Source organism: Schistocerca gregaria, chromosome 9 (genome assembly GCF_023897955.1).
Source record: "Schistocerca gregaria isolate iqSchGreg1 chromosome 9, iqSchGreg1.2, whole genome shotgun sequence".
Classification (NCBI taxonomy): domain Eukaryota; kingdom Metazoa; phylum Arthropoda; class Insecta; order Orthoptera; family Acrididae; genus Schistocerca; species Schistocerca gregaria.
The window spans coordinates 192,148,265-192,170,907 of record NC_064928.1 but is presented as its reverse complement, the minus strand read 5'-3'; the positions used below and the strand labels follow the sequence as shown (position 1 = coordinate 192,170,907).

General features: G+C 44.6%; 1 protein-coding gene across 2 annotated transcripts in view; it reads left to right on the top strand.

The window, feature by feature from the left end:
- The window catches only part of LOC126291982 (cytochrome P450 4C1-like), a 167,196-nt gene that overhangs the window by 37,778 nt on the left and 106,775 nt on the right, over positions 1-22,643 (top strand). For both annotated transcript variants that reach the window (XM_049985739.1, XM_049985738.1), the window contains exon 2: positions 13,746-13,996. In XM_049985739.1, coding sequence (XP_049841696.1) covers positions 13,782-13,996 — 215 coding nt within the window. In that variant the 5' untranslated portion in view covers positions 13,746-13,781. The remainder of the gene's footprint in view (positions 1-13,745; positions 13,997-22,643) is intronic.

The window sequence follows — 22,643 nt, the reverse complement described above, 5'->3', positions numbered from 1 at the left end:
TAGACGACAGAGGGATAGAGAAACAATTAAAATCGCTCAAAAGAGGAAAGGCCGCTGGTCCTGATGGAATACCAGTTCGATTTTACACAGAGTACGCGAAGGAACTTGGCCCCCTTCTTGCAGCGGTGTACCGTAGGTCTCTAGAAGAGCGAAGCGTTCCAAAGGATTGGAAAAGGGCACAGGTCATCCCCGTTTTCAAGAAGGGACGTCGAACAGATGTGCAGAACTATAGACCTATATCTCTAACGTCGATCAGTTGTAGAATTTTGGAACACGTATTATGTTCGAGTATAATGTCTTTTCTGGAGACTAGAAATCTACTCTGTAGGAATCAGCATGGGTTTCGAAAAAGACGGTCGTGTGAAACCCAGCTCGCGCTATTCGTCCACGAGACTCAGAGGGCCTTAGACACGGGTTCACAGGTAGATGCCGTGTTTCTTGACTTCCGCAAGGCGTTTGACACAGTTCCCCACAGTCGTTTAATGAACAAAGTAAGAGCATATGGACTATCAGACCAATTGTGTGATTGGATTGAGGAGTTCCTAGATAACAGAACGCAGCATGTCATTCTCAATGGAGAGAAGTCTTCCGAAGTAAGAGTGATTTCAGGTGTGCCGCAGGGGAGTGTCATAGGACCGTTGCTATTCACAATATACATAAATGACCTGGTGGATGACATCGGAAGTTCACTGAGGCTTTTTGCAGATGATGCTGTGGTGTATCGAGAGGTTGCAACAATGGAAAATTGTACTGAAATGCAGGAGGATCTGCAGCGAATTGACGCATGGTGCACGGAATGGCAATTGAATCTCAATGTAGACAAGTGTAATGTGATGCGAATACATAGAAAGATAGGTCCCTTATCATTTAGCTACAATATAGCAGGTCAGCAACTGGAAGCAGTTAATTCCATAAATTATCTGGGAGTACTCATTAGGAGTGATTTAAAATGGAATGATCATATAAAGTTGATCGTCGCTAAAGCAGATGCCAGACTGAGATTCATTGGAAGAATCCTAAGGAAATGCAATCCGACAACAAATGAAGTAGGTTACAGTACGCTTGTTCGCCCAATGCTTGAATACTGTTGAGCAGTGTGTGATCCGCACCAGATAGGGTTGACAGAAGAGATAGAGAAGATCCAACGGAGAGCAGCGCGCTTCGTTACAGGATCATTTAGTAATTGCGAAAGCGTTACGGAGATGATAAACTCCAGTGGAAGACTCTGCAGGAGAGACGCTCAGTAGCTCGGTACGGGCTTTTGTTAAAGTTTCGAGAACATACCTTCACCGAAGAGTCAAGCAGTCTATTGCTCCCTCCTACGTATATCTCGCGAAGAGACCATGAGGATAAAATCAGAGAGATTAGAGCCCACACAGAAGCATACCGACAATCCTTCTTTCCACGTACAATACGAGACTGGAATAGAAGGGTGAACCGATAGAGGTACTCAGGGTAGCCTCCGCCACACACCGTCAGGTGGCTTGCGGAGTATGGATGTAGATGTAGATGTAGATGTAGAGTTAAGCGCTGTCGGGCTGGGCCAGCACTTGGATGGGTGACCATCCGGTCTGCCGAGCGCTGTTGGCAAGCCAGGTGCACTCAGCCCTTGTGAGGCAAACTGAGGAGCGACTTGCTTGAGAAGTAGCGGCTCCGGTCTCGTAAACTGAGATACGGCCGGGAGAGCCGTGTGCTGACCACATGGCTCTCCATATCCACATCCAGTGTCGCCTACGAGCTGAGTGACGCCTGTAGGCTGAGGACGACACGGCGGCCGGTCAGTACTATTGGGCCTTCATGGCCTGTTCGGGAGGATTTTGGTTTAGTTTAAGCGATTAGAGTTCGAACTACGTAAGACGGACGTGTATGAGGCGATGGTTCGACTCCCGCTCAAATGTTGCCATTAACCTATTTGTTTTCATCACTGGTCATACAGTTTAGTTTATATGACGTTTTAGAGATAATATAATTATAAAAAAGCACGTGTATTTGCATGAAGCTGCAATTTATGTTTTCCATGTCTGTACGAAAAATACCATCCTGCAACATGTGATGTCGAGAGCACATCCGGCGAATCATTGTACATTACTCTTGTGGTCTGGCACATTGTGACTCACTGTGTTATTGATTGTGAACAACGAAATTCGTATCAGTATTTATTGAGGTTTGACTTGGGCTTTCCAAGCCTGCCGCTCGTCAGTGACAGTTAAAGAACTACATGAAAAAAACGTAAATTAATTGCAAACTACTGCGGCCGCACACTCTATTCAACATGTAAATGTCAATACAGATATTCGGATGTATTGTGTGTATTGTATATTAAATCGGGGACCTAGAAACGACGGAGAGGCTTCGTCCCCATAGCCCTCGGCGGTTCACAACTCCACAACACGCCACAGCAGTCCACCCACCCCACCGCCGCATCTCGCCTAGCCCAGGATAAATGTGTGGTTCGGCCCCCAGTGGACACTCCCCCCCCTCCCCTCCCTCCCACACGGCAACGTCTCACACCAGACGAGTGTAACCCCAGATGTTTGCGTGGTAGAGTAATTATGGTGTACACGTACGTGGAGACAGTGTCTGCGCAGCAATCGCTGACATAGTCTAACTGAGGCCGAATATTGGGAACCAGCCCGCATTCGCCGAGGTAGATGGAAAACCGCCTTAACAACCTTCAACAGACTGGCTGGCACACCGGACCTTGAGACTAATCTGCCAGGTGGATTCGTACCGGGGACTGACACGCCTTACCGTTCTGGAAGCAGCGCGCTAGACCGCGAGGTCAGTATCCGAAACAGATTTGCTTACGGTGAATAGACAACTCGTACCAAGAGACTGACAACAGCAGAACTGTCAGCAACCCTGTTTGGTACTTCATCCAATTGATTTTCATGTTAAATAACTAAAACTATAGACATACAGAACATATTTGTATAATGAGTTATCGTTCTAATTACCTGGAATACATGTATATCCACACAACTTGTGTTTACCTTGGTATTCCATAACATGCTGGTTTAGATACTACATAGCCGGCCTTTGTATTCGTAAATGAGTAAGACAAACACTGGAATGCATTTCGGCACAGGAATGTGATTAGAATGACCTCCGACCGCAAACGGCAAACCCTTTTTACTAATGATTATTCTTACTAGTCGGGTAAAGATGGCGATAACGAGATTTAGTCACATGATCTTCCGATCATACCTTCTACATTTGACTGTACTTGCAATCTAATTACAGTGATGGTGGTGGTGGATGTGGTGCTGCAATTTTCTATGGGACCAAATTGCTGAGGTTATCGGTCCCTAGGCTTACCCACTAGTTAATCTAACTTAAACTAACCTACTACGCTAACGTCAACAAACACACACACACACACACACACACACACACACACACACACACACACACACACACACAGAAGCCCGATGGAGAACTGGAACCTCCGACGGGGGAAGGAGGGGGGAAGGGAGGGGAGCGGAGCAAACCCTGGCAAAGCTCCCTTGACCGCGCGGTTACCCCGCGCTGCCTAATTACAGTGTTTTGTGGTGTTGCAACATGGCCACTCTAGCTCCGGGATGGCCTATGGGTCTAGTAATGGTAGGCACCATGCATAGTGTGACTCTATATACACTCCTGGAAATTGAAATAAGAAGACCGTGAATTCATTGTCCCAGGAAGGGGAAACTTTATTGACACATTCCTGGGGTCAGATACATCACATGATCACACTGACAGAACCACAGGCACATAGACACAGGCAACAGAGCATGCACAATGTCGGCACTAGTACAGTGTATATCCACCTTTCGCAGCAATGCAGGCTGTTATTCTCCCATGGAGACGATCGTGGAGATGCTGGATGTAGTCCTGTGGAACGGCTTGCCATGCCATTTCCACCTGGCGCCTCAGTTGGACCAGCGTTGGTGCTGGACGTGCAGACCGCGTGAGACGACGCTTCATCCAGTCCCAAACATGCTCAATGGGGGACAGATCCGGAGATCTTGCTGGCCAGGGTAGTTGACTTACACCTTCTAGAGCACGTTGGGTGGCACGGGATACATGCGGACGTGCATTGTCCTGTTGGAACAGCAAGTTCCCTTGCCAGTCTAGGAATGGTAGAACGATGGTTTCGATGACGTTTTGGATGTACCGTGCACTATTCAGTGTCCCCTCGACGATCACCAGAAGTGTACGGCCAGTGTAGGAGATCGCCTCGGTCGTATGCAGTCCTGATTGTGGCGCTCACCTGCACGGCGCCAAACACGCATACGACCATCATTGGCACCAAGGCAGAAGCGACTCTCATCGCTCAAGACGACACGTCTCCATTCGTCCCTCCATTCACGCCTGTCGCGACACCACTGGAGGCGGGCTGCACGATGTTGGGACGTGAGCGGAAGACGGCCTAACGGTGTGTGGGACCGTAGCCCAGCTTCATGGAGACGGTTGCGAATGGTCCTAGCCGATACCCCAGGAGCAACAGTGTCCCTAATTTGCTGGGAAGTGGCGGTGCGGTCCCCTACGGCACTGCGTAGGATCCTACGGTCTTGGCGTGCATCCGTGCGTCGCTGCGGTCCGGTCCCAGGTCGACGGGCACGTGCACCTTCCGCCGACCATTGGCGACAACATCGATGTACTGTGGAGACCTCACGCCCCACGTGTTGAGCAATTCGGCGATACGTCCACCTGGCCTCCCGCATGCCCACTATACGCCCTCGCTCAAAGTCCGTCAACTGCACATACGGTTCCCGTCCACGCTGTCGCGGCATGCTACCAGTGATAAATAATGCGATGAAGATCCGTATGCCACGGCAAACTGGCTGACACTGACGGCGGCGGTGCACAAATGCTGCGCAGCTAGCGCCATTCGACGGCCAACACCGCGGTTCCTGGTGTGTCCGCTGTGCCGTGCGTGTGATCATTGCTTGTACAGCCCTCTCGCAGTGTCCGGAGCAAGTATGGTGGGTCTGACACACCGGTGTCAATGTGTTCTTTTTTCCATTTCCAGGAGTGTAGCCAGAACACATACTTGCGGTGTATATTTTTTGTGTATTAGCCCCAATGTCTCTAGAAAAAACAAGTGAGACGCCCCTCCCAAGCCCGATAACCATACTGAAGATGTGATAATGGTACCCTTACATGGAGGATTATCATAATCTACAGATGACTTTTCTAGCGTTTTCGGCGGCCGCTGTGGAGGAGCGTTTCTAGGGGCTTCAGTCCAGAACCGCGCTGCTGCTACGGTCGCAGGTCCGAATCCTGTCTCAGGCATGGATGTGTGTGATATCCTTAGGTTAGTTAGGGTTGGGTTGTTTTGGGGAAGAGGCCAAACTGCGAGGTCATCGGTCTCATCGAATTAGGAAAGGACGAGGAAGGAAGTCGGCCGTGCCCTTTCAAAGCAACCATCCTGTAATTTGCCTGGAACGATTTAGGGAAATCACGGAAAACCTAAATCAGGATGGTCGGACGCGGGATTAAACCGTTGTCCTCCCGAATGCGAGTCCAGTGTCTAACCACTGCGCCACCTCGCTCGGTGGATGGTTAGGTTTAAGTAGTTCGAAGTCTAGGGGACTGATAACCTCAGATGTAAAGTCCCATAGCGCTTAGAGCCATTTGAACCATCTAGAGTTTTTAGTAGGGCTAACATGTATCTTTTGATAAAATAATACGCACATCCTAGATTTAAGTCCTCAGTCCTACACTTATACACCCTCTATAGTTACAGTAAACTTCTCAGAGTACATTACTTTACCCCTTCATAACAACAGCATGAGTTAGCGTAATCGATTTCCACATGAAATAATTAAAACTATAGACAGGCAGATAATATTTTGCATTAGGCGTCCACATGTCAAACACTAGCCATGAAGTGTATCAGTAGGCAAAATAAGTAAATAAGAAAAGTGAGTAAAGCCACAACAATGCACCACCTCTGGTACCCTCTAATTACACAGTTGTGTGTGTGTGTGTGTGTGTGTGTGTGTCTGTGTCTGTGTGTGTGTGTGTGAGAGAGAGAGAGAGAGAGAGAGAGAGAGAGAGAGAGAGAGAGAGAGAGAGAGAGAGAGAGAGAGCATGGGTGGGTGGAAGGGAAGGAGGGTCTGTGGCTCGTTGGGTTTGTGTGTCTGGGTGTATGTGTGTGTGTTGACTGACGTCGATACTCCATGGCGAGGGATAAGATGGATGCACGAATTTTCTTTTGAATGAATGATGTTACTTGAAACCCATACTGATGGGGGAAACTCACTTTCAAATCACCCAGGTAATTCTATAGCAAGACTGTAATTCTTCATTTAAATAGTAATAATAATAATAATAATAATAATAATAATAATAATAATGCATGGGGGTAAAAATCTTACACAGAGGATGGGGACAGGACGTCACATAGTGGCAGATAAAGCTATCAGGCGGACCAGGCTATTCTGCTGTGAAAGAGTGACGTAACCTACCACACCCTGACGATGTGATATGGAGAGTGTCTGCAGCGAGCACGCCGTTCACCGTGTCTCTTCACCAAAAAACACTGTTTCATGTACGTCGAAAGCAGTAAATTCCCACAGCTGCCGCAGAGAACAATACAAAAATAGTTAAATGTAGGATAAATTATTTTAAACTTTAGACAGATGCCAAGCAGTAGTATTTAGTGGTAAACTAAGCCATGCAGATAAAATGTATGCTATCCATGTTGTGCTCAGAGATCTTTTACACATTATCAAGAAACTTCTTGTGACTTCATCTATAGCGGCGTTAACGTGCACGGCTCTACAACGGATCCAAAAACTTTAACAGTTCCAAATGCCATATTCTCACCAAGTCTCTCTAGAATTCGCCGGCTTTCCATTATTAAAGCATATGCACTCATATACCTAATCGTTACATTAAGGACCTACGACTGCTCTCTACCGATTAATCCAACTGTACAAGGATTTTTTAAATTCCTAAGTGTATGTGTGATGCCATGACTCTTCCTCCCTCCCTCTGTATAAAATTCAACAAACGTAAGGGGGCTGCGAGTTTTCTCGATCTTTTGCACATATGTCTCGCGAGGGTATCACTGCAAGTTCCATAATCCGATTTCCCAGAAATTTCGCTCAGTGAAAGAGGGGTCAAAATAAGCGAACACGTGTCACAGCTAATCCGTAAACAGTCGACTGTCTCTGACAAAACGACAGTCAAAGTTCTCAAGTTATTTTACGAGTATGCACCTTTTACCGAGTAAACAGTTTAACTGAATCGGTAGCACTGTGGCTACGGTTCCACAGTTTTCCGCTCCATTTTCAAAACCCGATTAGTATTTTTATTTCTTTTATCATCTCTCCATGTCTGTAGAAAATTACTGCACTAATTATGTCAAACGTATATTGAAACAACGTTTTTTTTAATTCGTCTACTAATTGTATGTCTGTTTAATGAATTAAAAAATATAATGACATAATTTTTAGAAACCCTTTTCGGTGAAAGTCCTGTAGTGTATCATGATTTATAATCAGCTGCAATCGCGAGTTTTCTGTTATGTAATCCGTTATGCGCGATTTGCCGCAAAGTTATCGCCAACCCGTGAAAGTTGTTAATGAAGCTTCTGTTCACATTGAGATTCGTATGAAGAAGTGTCGCTATGGCAAACTTGCGATGCTCGTGCTGCTCAGAATTTCTGTGTTTCGAATGTTTATAAGATCGGTATCGCCCAAGGGAATGTCCAGAAAGTTTCCTGAAGAAGAAACATAAGAATAAAACATAAGAATTAATACAAGAGTTGGTACAAGAATGAAATATAAGAGTAGAAAAGTTTTATCAGAAAGCCATATCTGTTAATTTTTAAGTTCATTTTCTCCGTAATTGCAACAACAGTTCTGGTACAGCGATTGTTTACCAGGTTAAGATAAAGATTAGTTGTATTCAGGACCAACATTTTAATATGATTAGTCTGTTTCATAGTCAGGTAGCATATGTAAATTTCGTTGAACTTTCCTTACTGGCGCCTTTTTCCAAATTATTCGAAAAAGTAATGTGCTCCAGGATACTTGCACACTTATGTGGAAACAATTTACTTATCATATCAAAGTTTTGTTTCTATAAACGTTCCTCGACTGAGAATGCTGTTTTTACACTCACTTATCAAATAGTGCAAGCCTTAAGTAACAATATATCGCCAGTTGGTATTTTTTGTGATCTTGCCAAGGCTTTTGATAGCGTAGATCAATATACCCTGAATAATTCGGACAATATCGGAAAGATAAATAAATTTTAATGACTGGGGAAAAAATCGCAAATGCGTTTCACATGGTTCAATTAATGGTCCACTCCTAGTTCCTACATATGTGAAAGACCTTCCATTTAACATCTAACAAGAGAAAGTGGTACTTTTTGCAGACGATACTAGTGTTATAATAAATCCCATTAGAGAGAAAGCATCAGAAAAGTTAGTAAACGATATTTTCCAAACAATTATTAATTGTTTCTCTGAAAATAGAGTCTACCTAGAATTTGAAAAAACACAGTACATTCAGTTCTGTGCAACAAATAAAACCATACAAACAACTGATGTAGCACTTGAGCACGAGTCAGTAAATAGGGTAGAATGCTCCAAATGTTTTTGAGTATATATTGATGAAAACTTGAGCTAGAAGAAGCGTATTATTGATCTTCTCAAACAATTATGTTCTGCTGCTTTTGTTCTTTATCCAACTACTAATCTTGGAAACAAACCTATCAAAATGGCTCTGAGCTCTACGGGACTTAAATTCTGAGGTCGCCAGTCCCCTAGAATTTAGAACTACTTAAACCTAACTAACCTAAGGACATTACACACATCCATGCCCGAGGCAGGATTCGAACCTGCGACCGTAACGTTCGCGCGGTTCCCGACTGTAGCGCCTAGAACCTCTCGGTCACTCCGGCTGGCGAAACATATCTGTCTCTTGACATATTTTGCATACCTCCACTCATTAATGTCGAGCAGAATATTTTTTGGGGTAACTTATCATTTAGAAAAAAAAACTACTGTACAAAAGCGGGCAGTAAGAATAATATGTGTTATTCAGCCATTGACATCATGTAGTTATCTCTTCAAGGAACTAGGCATTTTAACTGCGCCGTCAAAATTCATATATTCGCCAGGGAAACTCATCATAAATAATCCATCTCAATTTCAGAAGAACTGTGATGAACATAACCCGAACACTGGAGGAAAAATGACCTGTACTACCAATTGTTAAAGCTGTCAGTGGCTCAGAAAGTAATTCAATATGCAGCAAGAAAAATATTTGATCATTTGCACAATAGCATAAAATGTCTGGCAGGTAGAGAAGAAAGATTTAAATCAAATTTAAAATCGTATCTCCTGGACAAATACTTGCATTCCATTGACGAATTTATATTTAAGAACTGCTCGCCAGTAAAAAATAAATAAGTGAATAGATGTATAAAAATGAAAATATTAAAGGTTTTAAAAACAAGTGTAGTTGCTTGAGAATGACACATTATTGTCAACACTGATCATGTATACATATCTTGTAAAATCTCTCGTTACACGTCATTTTGATAAAAAAATCGTTAAAATGATCTGTTGTTGTTGTTGTTGCTGTTGTTGTGGTCTTCAGTCCGAAGACTGGTTTGATGCAGGTTTCCATTCTACTGTGTCCCGAGCAAACCTCTTCATCTCTGAATAACTATTACCACCTGTATCTTTTTGAATCTGCATACTATATTCACCTCTTCTCCCTCTAGGATCTTTACTACACACTCACTTCCCTCGAATACTAAATTAGTGATGCCTTGAGGTCTCAGAATTTTTCCTATGAACCGATCCCTTCCCTCAGTCAAGTTGTGCCACTAATTTCTTGTTTCCCCTATTCTATTCAGTCCTTCCTCATTAGCTACGTGATCAACCCATCAAATTTTTAACATGCTTCTGTAGCACCACATTTCAAAAGCTTCTACTCTCTTTTCGTCTCAACTGTTTATAATCCATGTTGCACTGCCATACGTGGCTCCACTCCAGACAAATACATTTAGAAAAGATTTCCTAATACTTAAATCTATATTCGATTAAAAGAATTTCTCTTGTCCAGAAACGCTTTTATTTGCCATTACCGGTCTGCACTTTATGCCCTCTCTACTTCGGCAAGCATCAGTTATTTTGCTGCCCAAATAACAAAACTCATCTACTACTTTGTCTCGTTTCCTAATCTGATTCCCTTAGCATCACTTGATTTAATTAGACTACAATCCATTATCCTTGTTTTGCTTTTGTTGGTGTTTCCTTATATCCTCCGTTGATGATACTGTCCATTCAGTTCAGCTGCTCTTCCAAGTCCTTTTCTGTCTCTGGCAGAATTACACTGTCATTGGGAAACCTTTAAGTTTTTACCTCTTCTCCCTGAAATTTAATTCCTACTCCAAATTTTTCTTTGGTTTCCTTAGATCTTGTTCAACACTCAGATTGGATAACATCGGGTATGGGCTACAACCCTGTATTACTCGATTTTCAACTACTGCTTCCCTTTCACTCCCCTCGACTCTTATTACTGCCATCTGGTTTCTGTACAAGTTTTAAATAGCCTTTCGCTCCCTGTATTTTATCTTGCTACCTTAAGAATTTCAAAGGGAATATCCCAGTCAACACTGTCTAAAGCTTTCTTTTTAGAAATACTGTAAATGTAGGCTTGCTTTTCCTTAACGTATTTTCTAAGATAAGTCCTAGGGTCAGTCTTCCTACACTTCTCCAGAATCCATACTGATATTCTCCGAGGCCTGCTTCTACCAGTTTTTCCATTCTTCTGAAAATAATTCGTTTTAGTATCTTGCAACCTTGATTTATTAAACTGATGGTTCGGTAATTTTCATACTTGTTAGCAACTGATTTCCTTGGAATTGGAATTGCCACATTTTTCTTGAAGTGAGGTTATTTCGGCTACCTCATACACATTGCACTCAAAATGGAAGAGTTTTACCACGGCTGGCTCTCTCAATGCTAACAGTAGTTCTGGCGGAATGCCGTCTACTCTTGGGGCCTTGTTTCGACTTAGATCATTCAGACATTTGTCAAATTCTTCCCACGGTATCATATATCCCATCACACCTTCATCAACGTCCAGTTCCCTGTCTATAATATTGCTTTCAAGTTTATCTCTCTTGTGCATATCCTCTATGTACTCCTTCCACATTTCAGCCCTCCCTTCTTTGCTTGGGACTGGTATACTGTCTGAGCTCTTGATATCCATACAGCTGCTAGTCTTTCCCCCAAAGACCTCTTTAATTTTCCTGTAGTCAGTATCTATCTTTCCCATAGTGAAACAGTCTTCTAAATTCTTCAATTTCTTTTCAGGCCATTCCTGCTTAGCAATGTTGTAATTCCTTCACTAATCCACACCATATCTAACTTCAACCTATCCATTTCCCATATTATGTTTTCTAACCTGCCTGCCCGATTAAGAGATTTAACATTCCACACTCTGATCCATAGAATGGCAGCAGTGTTTCTCCTGATGAGCTGGCCGGGGTGGCCGAGCGGTTCTAGGGGCTACAGTCTGGAACCGTGCGATCGCTACGGTCGCAGGTTCGAATCCTGCCTCGGGCATGGATGTGTGTTATGTCCTTAGGTTAGTTAGGTTTAATTAGAACTAAGTTCTAGGGGACTGATGACCTTAGAAGTTAAGTCCCATAGTGCTCAGAGCCATTTGAACCATTTTTTCTCCTGATGACAACATTCTCCTGAGTACTCCCCAGCCGGAGATCCTAATGGGGGACTATTTTCCTCTGTAATATTTTACCCAAGAGGATGCCATCCTCATTTAATCCATACAGTAAAGCTGCATGCCCTCGGGAAAAATTACGGCTGTAGTTTCCCCTTGCTTTCAGCCGTTGGCAGTACCAGCATAGCAAGGCCGTTTTGGTCAGTGTTACAGGGCCAGATCAGTCAATCATCCAGACTGTTGCCCCTGCAACAACTGAAAAGGCTGCTGCCCCTCTCCAGGAACCACACGTTTGTCTAGCCTCGCAACAGATACCCCTCTTTCGTCGTTGCACCTACAGTATGGCTATCTTAATCGCTGAGGCACGCAATGCGCCCCACCAACGGCAAGGTCCATGGTTCATGGTCGAGGTAAGTGATCTACACTCATGCTCATAAATTAAGGATAATTGCAGAATGTGGTGCCATACAAGATGGCACTACACAAAACAGACGCTAATAGCATAGGCACATAGAGAACACACACGACACAGATCTGTAGGTCCACAGTATTGGTGATAAGTTGAGAAAACAATCCCGAAACACATGTGGTAAAAAACGCCACTGTTTCCTGCACGTGTACCCCGACATTAATATGGGTGACCGCCATGCACACGTACACAGGCTGCACAACAGGTTGGCATACTCTGGATCAGGTGGTCGAGCAGCTACTGGGGTATAGCCTCCCATTCTTGCATCAGTGCCCGCCGGAGCTACTGAAGTGTCGTATGGGTTTGAAGACGTGCAGCGGTATGTCGACCGAGATCATCCCAGACGTGCTCAATGGGTTTTATGTCTGGAGAACAGGCAGGCCACTCCATTTGCCTGATATTTTCTTTTTCAAGGTATTCCTCCACGATGGAAGCACGGTGGGGCCGTGCGTTATCATCCATTAGGATGAAGGTGGTACCCAATACACCCCTCAAAATTCGGATATAATGGTGTAAAATGACGTTCAGATATACCTGACCTGTTACAGTTCCTCTGTCAAAGACATGCAGGGGTGTACGTGCGCCAATAATAATCCCACCCTACACCATCAAACCACGACCTCCATACAGGTCTCTTTCAAGGACATTAAGGGGTTACCATCTGGTTCCAGGTTCACCCAGATGGAAACCCGGCGAGAATCACTGTTCAGACTATACCTGGACTCGTCCGTGAATATAACCTCGGACCACTGTTCCCATGACCCTGTAATGTGTTCTTGACACCAGGTTTTACGGCCTCTCCTAGGACCAGGGTAAGTGGATTGCAGCTTGCAGGTCTCCTGGCGAATAAACCATATCTGTTCAGTTGTCTGTAGACTGTGTGTCTGGAGACAACTGTTCCAGTGGCTGCAGTAAGGTCCCGAGCAAGGCTATCTGCAGTACTGCGTGGCCGTCTGCGGACACTGATGGTGAGATATCGGTCTTCTTGTGGTGTTGTTCACTGCGGACGTCCCGTAGTGTAGCGCCTGAACACGTTTCCTGTCTGCTGGAGTCGTTTCCATAATCTTGACATCACACTTTGCGACACACAGGGGGCCCGTGCTACGACCTGCTGAGTTTGACCAGCCTCGAGTCGCCCTAGTATTCTGCCCTTCATAATGTCATCAATATATGTTCTCAGAGCCATTTTCAAAACTCAGTCACCATTAGCAGGTCGTAAAACGTCTGCACACTTACTCGCTGCATCGTACTCTGACATGAATCAACACACCTCTGCGTTTGTGGACTGCTGCCAGCGCCACCGTGCGACGACCGCAGGTCAGATCAACCCCATGGTCATACCCCGAGGTGATTTAAACCCGCAAACCGCCCACCAGAGAGAAGTTTCACCATGTATCAGCATTATCTTTATGAGCATGAGTGTATATGGCTTTATTTGCACATGCAGCTCTCTTTACGAATGCAAAAGCTTTACTACATCAGTTGGAAGGTCTCGTATTTACCATTCTGAATGAACTACCCTACGCTCAGTATTGAGAACGACGCCAGTGAGTGACCGGCTGTGCTTCTGCCTGCAGGTTGGACACTGGGAGCCCCCAGCTAGCTGTTGAGCCATGGCGTGGTGGTCGTGGCCCTTGGCGCAGCTGGTGGTGTGGTGCTGCGCTGGCGTGCTGGCGGTGCTGTGGTGGCTCTGGCTCACCAGACTCCGCGTGGACCTGCCGGGGCCGCCCACGGTGCCCATCCTCGGCAACATTCCGGAATTCCGCGAGGTGCCTGTCAAGATACGCAACGCGCGAGACTTGCACCGCGAGTACGGAGACTTGATTAGGTGAGCTCATGGCTGCCCGTGGGAGCCTGGTCAGCCTTAATATAGCACAAGTAAAAGCTTCATGTTGTCTGATGCCTCGAACCCAGTAGCATAATTGTGTATAATTGTAAGTTTACCGTCTAACCTCCTTGCCTAGGGACGCCAGATGAAAGTTGATGTCGTCAAGCCCTGAATCGAAATTGCGCAACGGATAACTGCGGAGAGGAGCTTGAGAGCGCTACCTAGAGATCGTGCCCTTTCTGTACGATACTAGGCAAGGGGCTGGAGGGCTCACACGCTGAAGTGTGGGTCCCTGCATTCTATAGCTTTTTTTTTTAAATAAATTCCTTTAACTTGACTTCTTTGTGATTTTGAAAGTATGTTAAAGATTGATGACAATTCATTACGTATTTATTTTAAATACTATCATTCGATTTTACAGCGATTGCAGCAATTTTACAACTTACAGTTCGGGTATATTATATACCAATCTGCACGCACTTTTCTACGGGCAAGACGGAATTGCGTTGGCCAAATGTATACAACCAAAGCCTCCCAATGTTTTACATAGGACATCCAATATGTGAGGGACCAGATACATACACACAGGGGGTCAATTTCCTAAGTTAACGAGATCAGTCATTTCCTTACACAATCCGAAGCTGGAAATAAAAGAATGAGTACAAATATTCAAATACCTCTCTTCCATGCGTGAACATTGAGACAGACGCACTGAGGGCACGTCTGCTCACTAACCCGTCTTCTGTAACACCCCGAGAATCTGGTGGACACCCGGAGGTCTTCCTGGGCCCCGGTGGAGGGGACGGTCGAACCACTTGGCCGTGACCAACCTCTCCACCCCAAATCTTGTGACACTGGAAAGTCCTTTTACCTGCCTGTGCTGTCTCTCTGATCCCCTACCCAGGAGTAAGGTTGGCACTACTATACTACAGAACTACTTCCCAACTAAGATTTGGCCACACTTTACGGAAAGGTGTGAGGAGGATTAGGAAAATTCATGTGCAGATTCACATTCACGTACAAGAACTGCATAATATGCGACACATACAGGGTGTTTAAAAAATGACCGGTATATTTGAAACGGCAATAAAAACTAAACGAGCAGCGATAGAAATACACCGTTTGTTGCAATATGCTTGGGACAACAGTTCATTTTCAGGCGGACAAACTTTCGAAATTACAGTAGTTACAATTTTCAACAACAGATGGCGCTGCAAGTGATGTGAAAGATATAGAAGACAATGCAGTCTGTGGGTGCGCAATTCTGTACGTCGTCTTTCTGCTGTAAACATGTGCTTTTCACAACGTGCAAGTGTGCTGTAGACAACATGGTTTATTCCTTAGAACAGAGGATTTTTCTGGTGTTGGAATTCCACTGCCTAGAACATAGTGTTGTTGCAACAAGACGAAGTTTTCAACGGAGGTTTAATGTAACCAAAGGACCGAAAAGCGATACAATAAAGGATCTGTTTGAAAAATTTCAATGGCCTGGGAACGTGACGGATGAAGGTGCTGGAAAGGTAGGGCGACCGCGTACGGCAACCACAGAGGGCAACGCGCAGCTAGTGCAGCAGGTGATCCAACAGCGGCCTCGGGTTTCCGTTCGCCGTATTGCAGCTGCGGTCCAAATGACGCCAACGTCCACGTGTCGTCTCATGCGCCAGAGCTTACACCTCTATCCATACAAAATTCAAATGCGGCAACCCCTCAGCGCCGCTACCATTGCTGCACGAGAGACATTCGCTAACGATATAGTGCACAGGACTGATGACGGCGATATGCATGTGGGCAGCATTTGGTTTACTGACGAAGCTTATTTTTACCTGGACGGCTTCGTCAATAAACAAAACTGGCGCATATGGGGAACCAAAAAGCCCCATGTTGCAGTCCCATCGTCCCTGCACCCTGAAAAAGTACTGGTCTGGGCCGCCATTTCTTCCAAAGGAATCATTGGCCCATTTTTCAGATCCGAAACGATTACTGCATCACGCTATCTGGATATTCTTCGTGAATTTGTGGCGGTACAAACTGCCTTAGACGACACTGCGAACACCTCGTGGTTTATGCAAGATGGTGCCCGGCCACATCGCACGGCCGACGACTTTAATTTCCTGAATGAATATTTCGATGATCGTGTGATTGCTTTGGGCTATCCGAAACATACAGGAGGCGGCGTGGATTGGCCTCCCTATTCGCCAGACATGAACCCCTGTGACTTCTTTCTGTGGGGACACTTGAAAGACCAGGTGTATCGCCAGAATCCAGAAACAATTGAACAGCTGAAGCAGTACATCTCATCTGCATGTGAAGCCATTCCGCCAGACACGTTGTCAAAGATTTCGGGTAATTTCATTCAGAGACTACGCCATATTATTGCTACGCATGGTGGATATGTGGAAAATATCGTACTATAGAGTTTCCCAGACCGCAGCGCCACCTGTTGTTGACAATTGTAACTATTGTAATTTCGAAAGTTTGTCTGCCTGAAAATGTACTGCTGTCCCAAGCATATTGCAACAAACGGTGTATTTCTATCGCTGCTCGTTTAGTTTGTATTGCCGTTTCAAATATACCGGTCATTTTTGAAACACCCTGTAGAAATACGTATTATTTCTTTCCACCCGTCCACATGGGTTCTGTTGCCGGCCGCGTCGTGTAATAAAACTGGCTGCAGAGCCGCCTCTGTTTCTATTTCCCGGTGCGAGCGAGCAGCGAAAACTGCTGCTTATAAAGCGGAAACTACTGTACCCTTTCACAATGTGATTCTTTTACATACGTTAAAGCATTACGGCATTAAGACAAAAAGTGAAGAATGGTTACTTTCACACCTCTAGCGCCAAAACCAGGAAGTTACTTGAGTGGTACTGCAGTGATGTAAAATGGGGTCACCCTCAACGTTCTGTTCTGAATCCATTACCTTTAATAACTGTCCCAAGGCAGTCATAAAGTCTTAATTCTTCTTCTTTCTTTTAGTGTTCAACCGTGAGCTTGGTTTGCAGAAGAGCACCATTCCTCTCTTCTGTCTGCCTTCCTTTTCATTTCCACGTATGTCTTACAACCAACGTCACTCATGATTTGTTGCATGTATGATATCCTTGGTCGCCCCCGCCGATTCCTTCCCTCAGTAGCTCCTTCTGCTATTGTTCCAATGAAGTTGTTGCGTCGTAGGATGTGCCCTACAAGTTTGTCTCTTCTTGTTTGGATGTGCCTCCACAGAGATCTGGTTTCCTGTACTATTCTAAGCACCTCTTCATTTATGACTTTGTCTCTCCAGCTGATCTTCATCATCCATCTATAGCACCACATCTCCAGGGCCTCTAGCCGTCTTCTCTTCCAGTCGCCCAAGTTTCACATCCGTATACGGCCACACTCCAAACGAAACCTTTCATGATACGTTTCCTTATTTTCAGACTGATGTTGTTGCTGGTAAGTTCCCTCTCCGATTAAATGCAATTTTGGCTTTTTGTATTCTCTTCGCAATTTCTTTCCGCCTTCTACTATCTCTTGTTATTTTGCTTCCCAGGTAAGTAAATTCCTTTATCAGTTCGAGCTCGTCTCTTCCAATTCTCATTCTCAAAGGTTCATATTCTGCTCCTTTACTGCATACCATCACTTTAGTCTTTTTCTTGTTTATTCTCATTCCACACTGATTACATAGAATTTTTTCCATTGTTCTGAGGACTTCCTCCAGATCTTCTTTTGTCTCCGTGACTATAGAAATATCATCTGCATAATGTAGCATGTCTATCTTCTGCCCATTAATTTTGATCCTCGCCTCAGTAGTTTCTCGAACTTGGTCTATAGCTTCCTGGATGTAAGCATTGAATATAAGAGGAGAGAGAGCACATCCTTGTCTTACCCCTTTTGTAATATTTGCTTCCTGTTTATGGTGACAGTTCCTAATCACTGCCACCTCATTCTTATAGAAACTGAGTATCACACGGGTGTCTTTGTACTTTATTCCTCAGCACTCTGAACATCTCTTGCCAGATAACGTTATCAAATGCATTTTCCATGCCTACAAAGGCAATATAAGTTGGTTTATTTTCCTGTACTTGCTTTTAGATGCCAGAATCGCCTCTCTTGTTCCGAATCCCCTTCTGAAACCAAACTGATCTTCACTCAGCTTATCCTCCACCTTATCTTCAATTCTATTCACAATTATTTTGATGAGAATTTTTGATACATGTGATATTAGGCTTGGAGTTCGGTACTGTTCGCATTCTTAATAATCACTCGAAAAATAAATTGCTACTTTTCACTTGCTGTTACAAATCGTCTCACATATTCTGTACGTGATTAAGGTGGGTTGTTCAGAGGGCCAGTTGCAGAGGGACTGGGTTCCCTAGTGTTCGTTAAACCAGGAACGTATGGTGCAGCGCTGTGAATCTGGTTGTTCGCGTCTTGGAAGACGTAAATGTCCAAGCATACTCGTTAGGAACATGTAGAAGAAAGGGCATCACTTAGACATCAAAAATGCCGAAATAAACATTATAGGTGATGTTAACGATAACGTGAATGTGTGGGACCAAGTCGTCATATGCAAAACACATCCAAAATACCGCAGAACCATCTCTATCTGGTACTTCACCATCCACTCACTGCAGGTTAAAGGTCCTATTGGGCCGTCTGTGCAATCGACGCCGTATATCGTTTGAAAAACAAACAGACCGAGCAAGGTGGCGCAGTGGTTAGCATACTGGACTCGCATCCTGCGTCCGGCCATCCTGATTTAGGTTTTGCGTTATTTCCATAAATCGCTCCTTTGAAAGGCCACGGCCGACTTCCTTCCCCGTCCTTTCCTAATACGATTAGGCCGATGACCTCGCTGTCTGGTCTCCTTCCCTAAAACGACCCACCCCAAGAACAGGCAATACCGACTCGCTGCAAACTGCGTGATGCGCCCTGCCACTACAGATACTTGATGAAATAAGCCCAAAGCCGTCCTCCCACAGGACATGAAAACGTCCGTGGACGAGAAGCTGGTGACGTCACAGTAGAGCATTCAACGTTTCACTAGATTGTGAAGCGTAAAATGAAGAATCCGATATATTTCCATGAGGGCAACGTGGCCAGTGAGATCAACCATCGGCTTTATATTAGAAGGGCAACTTAGGAGACGCCATATTGCATGTAGTTAAACTCCATACGTGGTGTTTTTTTTTTTTTTTATAATGGAGAACCACTGCAGACTCCTAACTAAGGGACGAGCATATGGAATTGGTTCCCAAATTTGTGAGTGGCTCGAAGACTTCTTAAGTAATAGACCCAGTACGTTGTCCTCGATGGTGAGTGTTCCTCGGAGGTGAGAGTATCATATGGAGTGCCCCAGGGATGTGTGGTAGGTCCGTTGTTGTTTTCGATCTACATAAATGATCTTTTGGACAGGCTGGATAGCAACGTGCGGCTGTTTGCTGATGACGTTGTGGTGTGCGGGAAGGTGTCGTCGTTGAGTGGCTGTAGGAGGATACAAAATGACTTGGACAGGACTTGTGATTGGTGGACAGAATGGCAGAAAACTCTAAATATAGATAAATGTAAATTAATGCAGATGAGTAGGAAAAAGAATCCCGTAATGTTTGAATACTCCATTAGTAGTGTAGCGCTTGACACAGTCAAGCCGATTAAATATTTGGGCGTAACATTGCAGAGAGAAATTAAGTGGGACAAGCATGTAATGGCAGTTGTGGGGAAGGCGGATACTCGTCTTCGGTTCGTTGGTAGAATTTTGGGAAGATGTGGTTCATCTGTAAAGGATACCGCTTATAAAACGCTAATACGATCTATTGTCGAGCGTTCGGGATCCCTATCAGGTCGGATTAAGGGAGGACATAGAAGCAATTCAGAAGCGGGCTCCTATATTTGTTACTGGTAGGTTTGATCACCGCGCGAGTGTTACGGAAATGCTTCAGGAACTCGGGTGGGAGTCTCTGGAGGAAAGGAGGCTTTCTTTTTGTGAATCGCTACTGAGGAAATTTAGAGAACCAGCATTTGAGGCTGACTGCAGTACAATTTTACTGCCGCCAACTTATATTTCGCGGAAAGACCACAAAGATAAGAGAGATTACGGCTCGTACAGAGGCATATAGGCAGTCATTTATCCCTCGTTCTGTTTGGGAGTGGAACAGGGAGAGAAGAAGCTAGTTTTGGTACGATGTACCCTCCGCCACGCACCGTATGGTGGATTGCGGAGTATGTATGTAGATGTACATGTAGAACCTGGAATGAATATAAGCTCTTTCAGAGCAGGTATATATTAAGGATATCTCTTAAACGCGTCGTTTTAGCTACGATTATATGAAATGACAGCAGAGCACATGTTAATAGTTAAAGGCTTTTTGTGTTTGATGATTTTACTGCTATAAATTGTATTCTATGAAAGTAACCCTTTCATTGCTACGGAACATTGATGGTCTAGCAATAACGCATCGTTTTTCGAACAATTTGTCATAATTAAATATCAAGTAATAACACTTTCAGACACAGCCGTTACAAGGTGTATGTCACATAAGGGGGCACGCAAGACAGTAATGCCTCTGAACTTTTTATGTGAAAAATAAAACAAGATTATTAACATTCTGCATCGTTATTCTTCATGTGTACATATTCACTCCTCGAGATAGTCATCCTGGCTCTGAACACATTTCTCTGAACGAGGGACCACTTTGTTGATACTGGCACTATAGAATGTTTGACTTCGTTGATGGAGTCACAGCATCACCTCAGTTTGCACCGCTTCATCACTATCAAGGTGAAGTCGTCGAAGGTGTTCTTTAACTTCTGGAAACCGACAAAAATGTAATGGGACCAAGTCGGGTGTCTATGGAGGATGGTCAATGACAGTGAACTCAAGACCTTGGGTTGCTACAGATGTCGCAAAGTTCGTGTGTGGTCTGGCATTGTCCTATTGAAAAAAAAGGATGCTCCATTCGTGGATGCACTTTTCGAATTCAAAACACAGTACAACACCATGTTTCTCACATACTGACGTAGTAACGCTCCGCATTTCCCTGTTACACGGTACAATTCGGTGCCCCCAGCGGAGGGCTTCAAATATGTAGATATGAAGAATTAAGATGTTCGAAGGTCATTCAGTAATTAAAGAGACAAACTGGTCTGGGGAAAAAAACTGTTAGTAGGGCAAGTTTGGTACTTTCATGGCTTTACGTTGGTATCACTGGCATGACTTCTGATCAACTGATGTTTCATCAGTGTTTTGTTTATAACCTCAAAAATACATTTCAAGATGGCGAGTCCGCTTGAAATGTCCACATTAGTTGAACAACGTTCTGTTATTCGTCTTTTACGAGAGTCACTCCAATAGAAATGCAGACTATTTTTTTAATCCATCTTTTATTCTACATGTTTGAAAGTTTTACAGTGTGTAGATACATCCTTTACAACAATATTTTCATTTATCCACATAATTTCCATCCCTCTTAACTGCCTTACGCCATCTTGCAACCAGCGCCTGCATACGCACACGGTAAAATTCTGGACCAGCCTGTTGGAGCCACTGTTTGGCAGCGTGCACAAGACGCTCACCATCTTCAAACCATGTTTCATCACCTGTCACAAAACTTCCAAGAAATTCATTTCCACCTTTCTCGTACTGTTCCTAAAGTTCGCTGCATACCGTTTTTCTTGTTTCTTTGTGAGCCGCTGTCAACATCCTGGGAACCCACATGGACAAACCTTTTTTTAACGCCAACACTTTCAGTATTCTGCAAACACTTCCTTCCCCTATCCCAACGTAGCGTGACAATTCGTTCACTGTGATGCGTCTGTCAGCAGTCACCAATTCGTTAACTCTCTGCACATTGTCTGGAGTGTGTGCAGTACGAGGCCTGCCACTGCGAGGACAATCCTCAGTATTGCCGTGCCCGCTTTCATCACGTAACCTGCTTGCCCACCGACTAACTGTACTGCGATCGACAGCAGCATCTCCATACACCTCTTGTGAATGTTCCCCACAGAAATTAAATGACGAACGTCAAGTGTAGCAGCCATCTTGAAAACATGCTTTGAGGGCCCCACTCACGGCAACAGGTTGAACTAAGTTTGAAAACAAGAGGAAAGGATGTATCTACACACTGCAAAACTTTCACAAATTCAGAATGAAAACTGTATTTTTACAAAAATAGTGTGCATTTATTGTGAACTGACCCTCGTACGTGTTACATGTCAGAGTCGCATCTAGACGCATCACGGGTCCCATGTAACTCCAACACGCCCCATACCATTAGAGAGCCTCCACCAGCTAGAAAAGTCCCCTGCTGTTTTGTAGGATCCATGAATTCATGAGGTTGTCACGATACCCGTACACATCCATCCGCTATATACAATTTGAAACGAGACTCGTCCGGCCAGGCAACATCTTTACAGTCATCAACAGTCCAATATCGGGGTTCACGGGCCCAGACGAGACATAAAGCTGTGTGTCGTGCAGACATAAAGGGTACACGAACAGGCCTTCGGCTCTGGAAGCCCATATCGACGATATTTCATTGAATGGTTCGCACGCTGACACTTGTTGATAGCCCAGCATCGAAATCTGCACCAATATGCGGAAGGGCTGCACTTCTGTCACGTTGAACGATTCTCTCCAGTAGTCATTGTGTAAGGTGTCAGGCAAATCCAACACCTT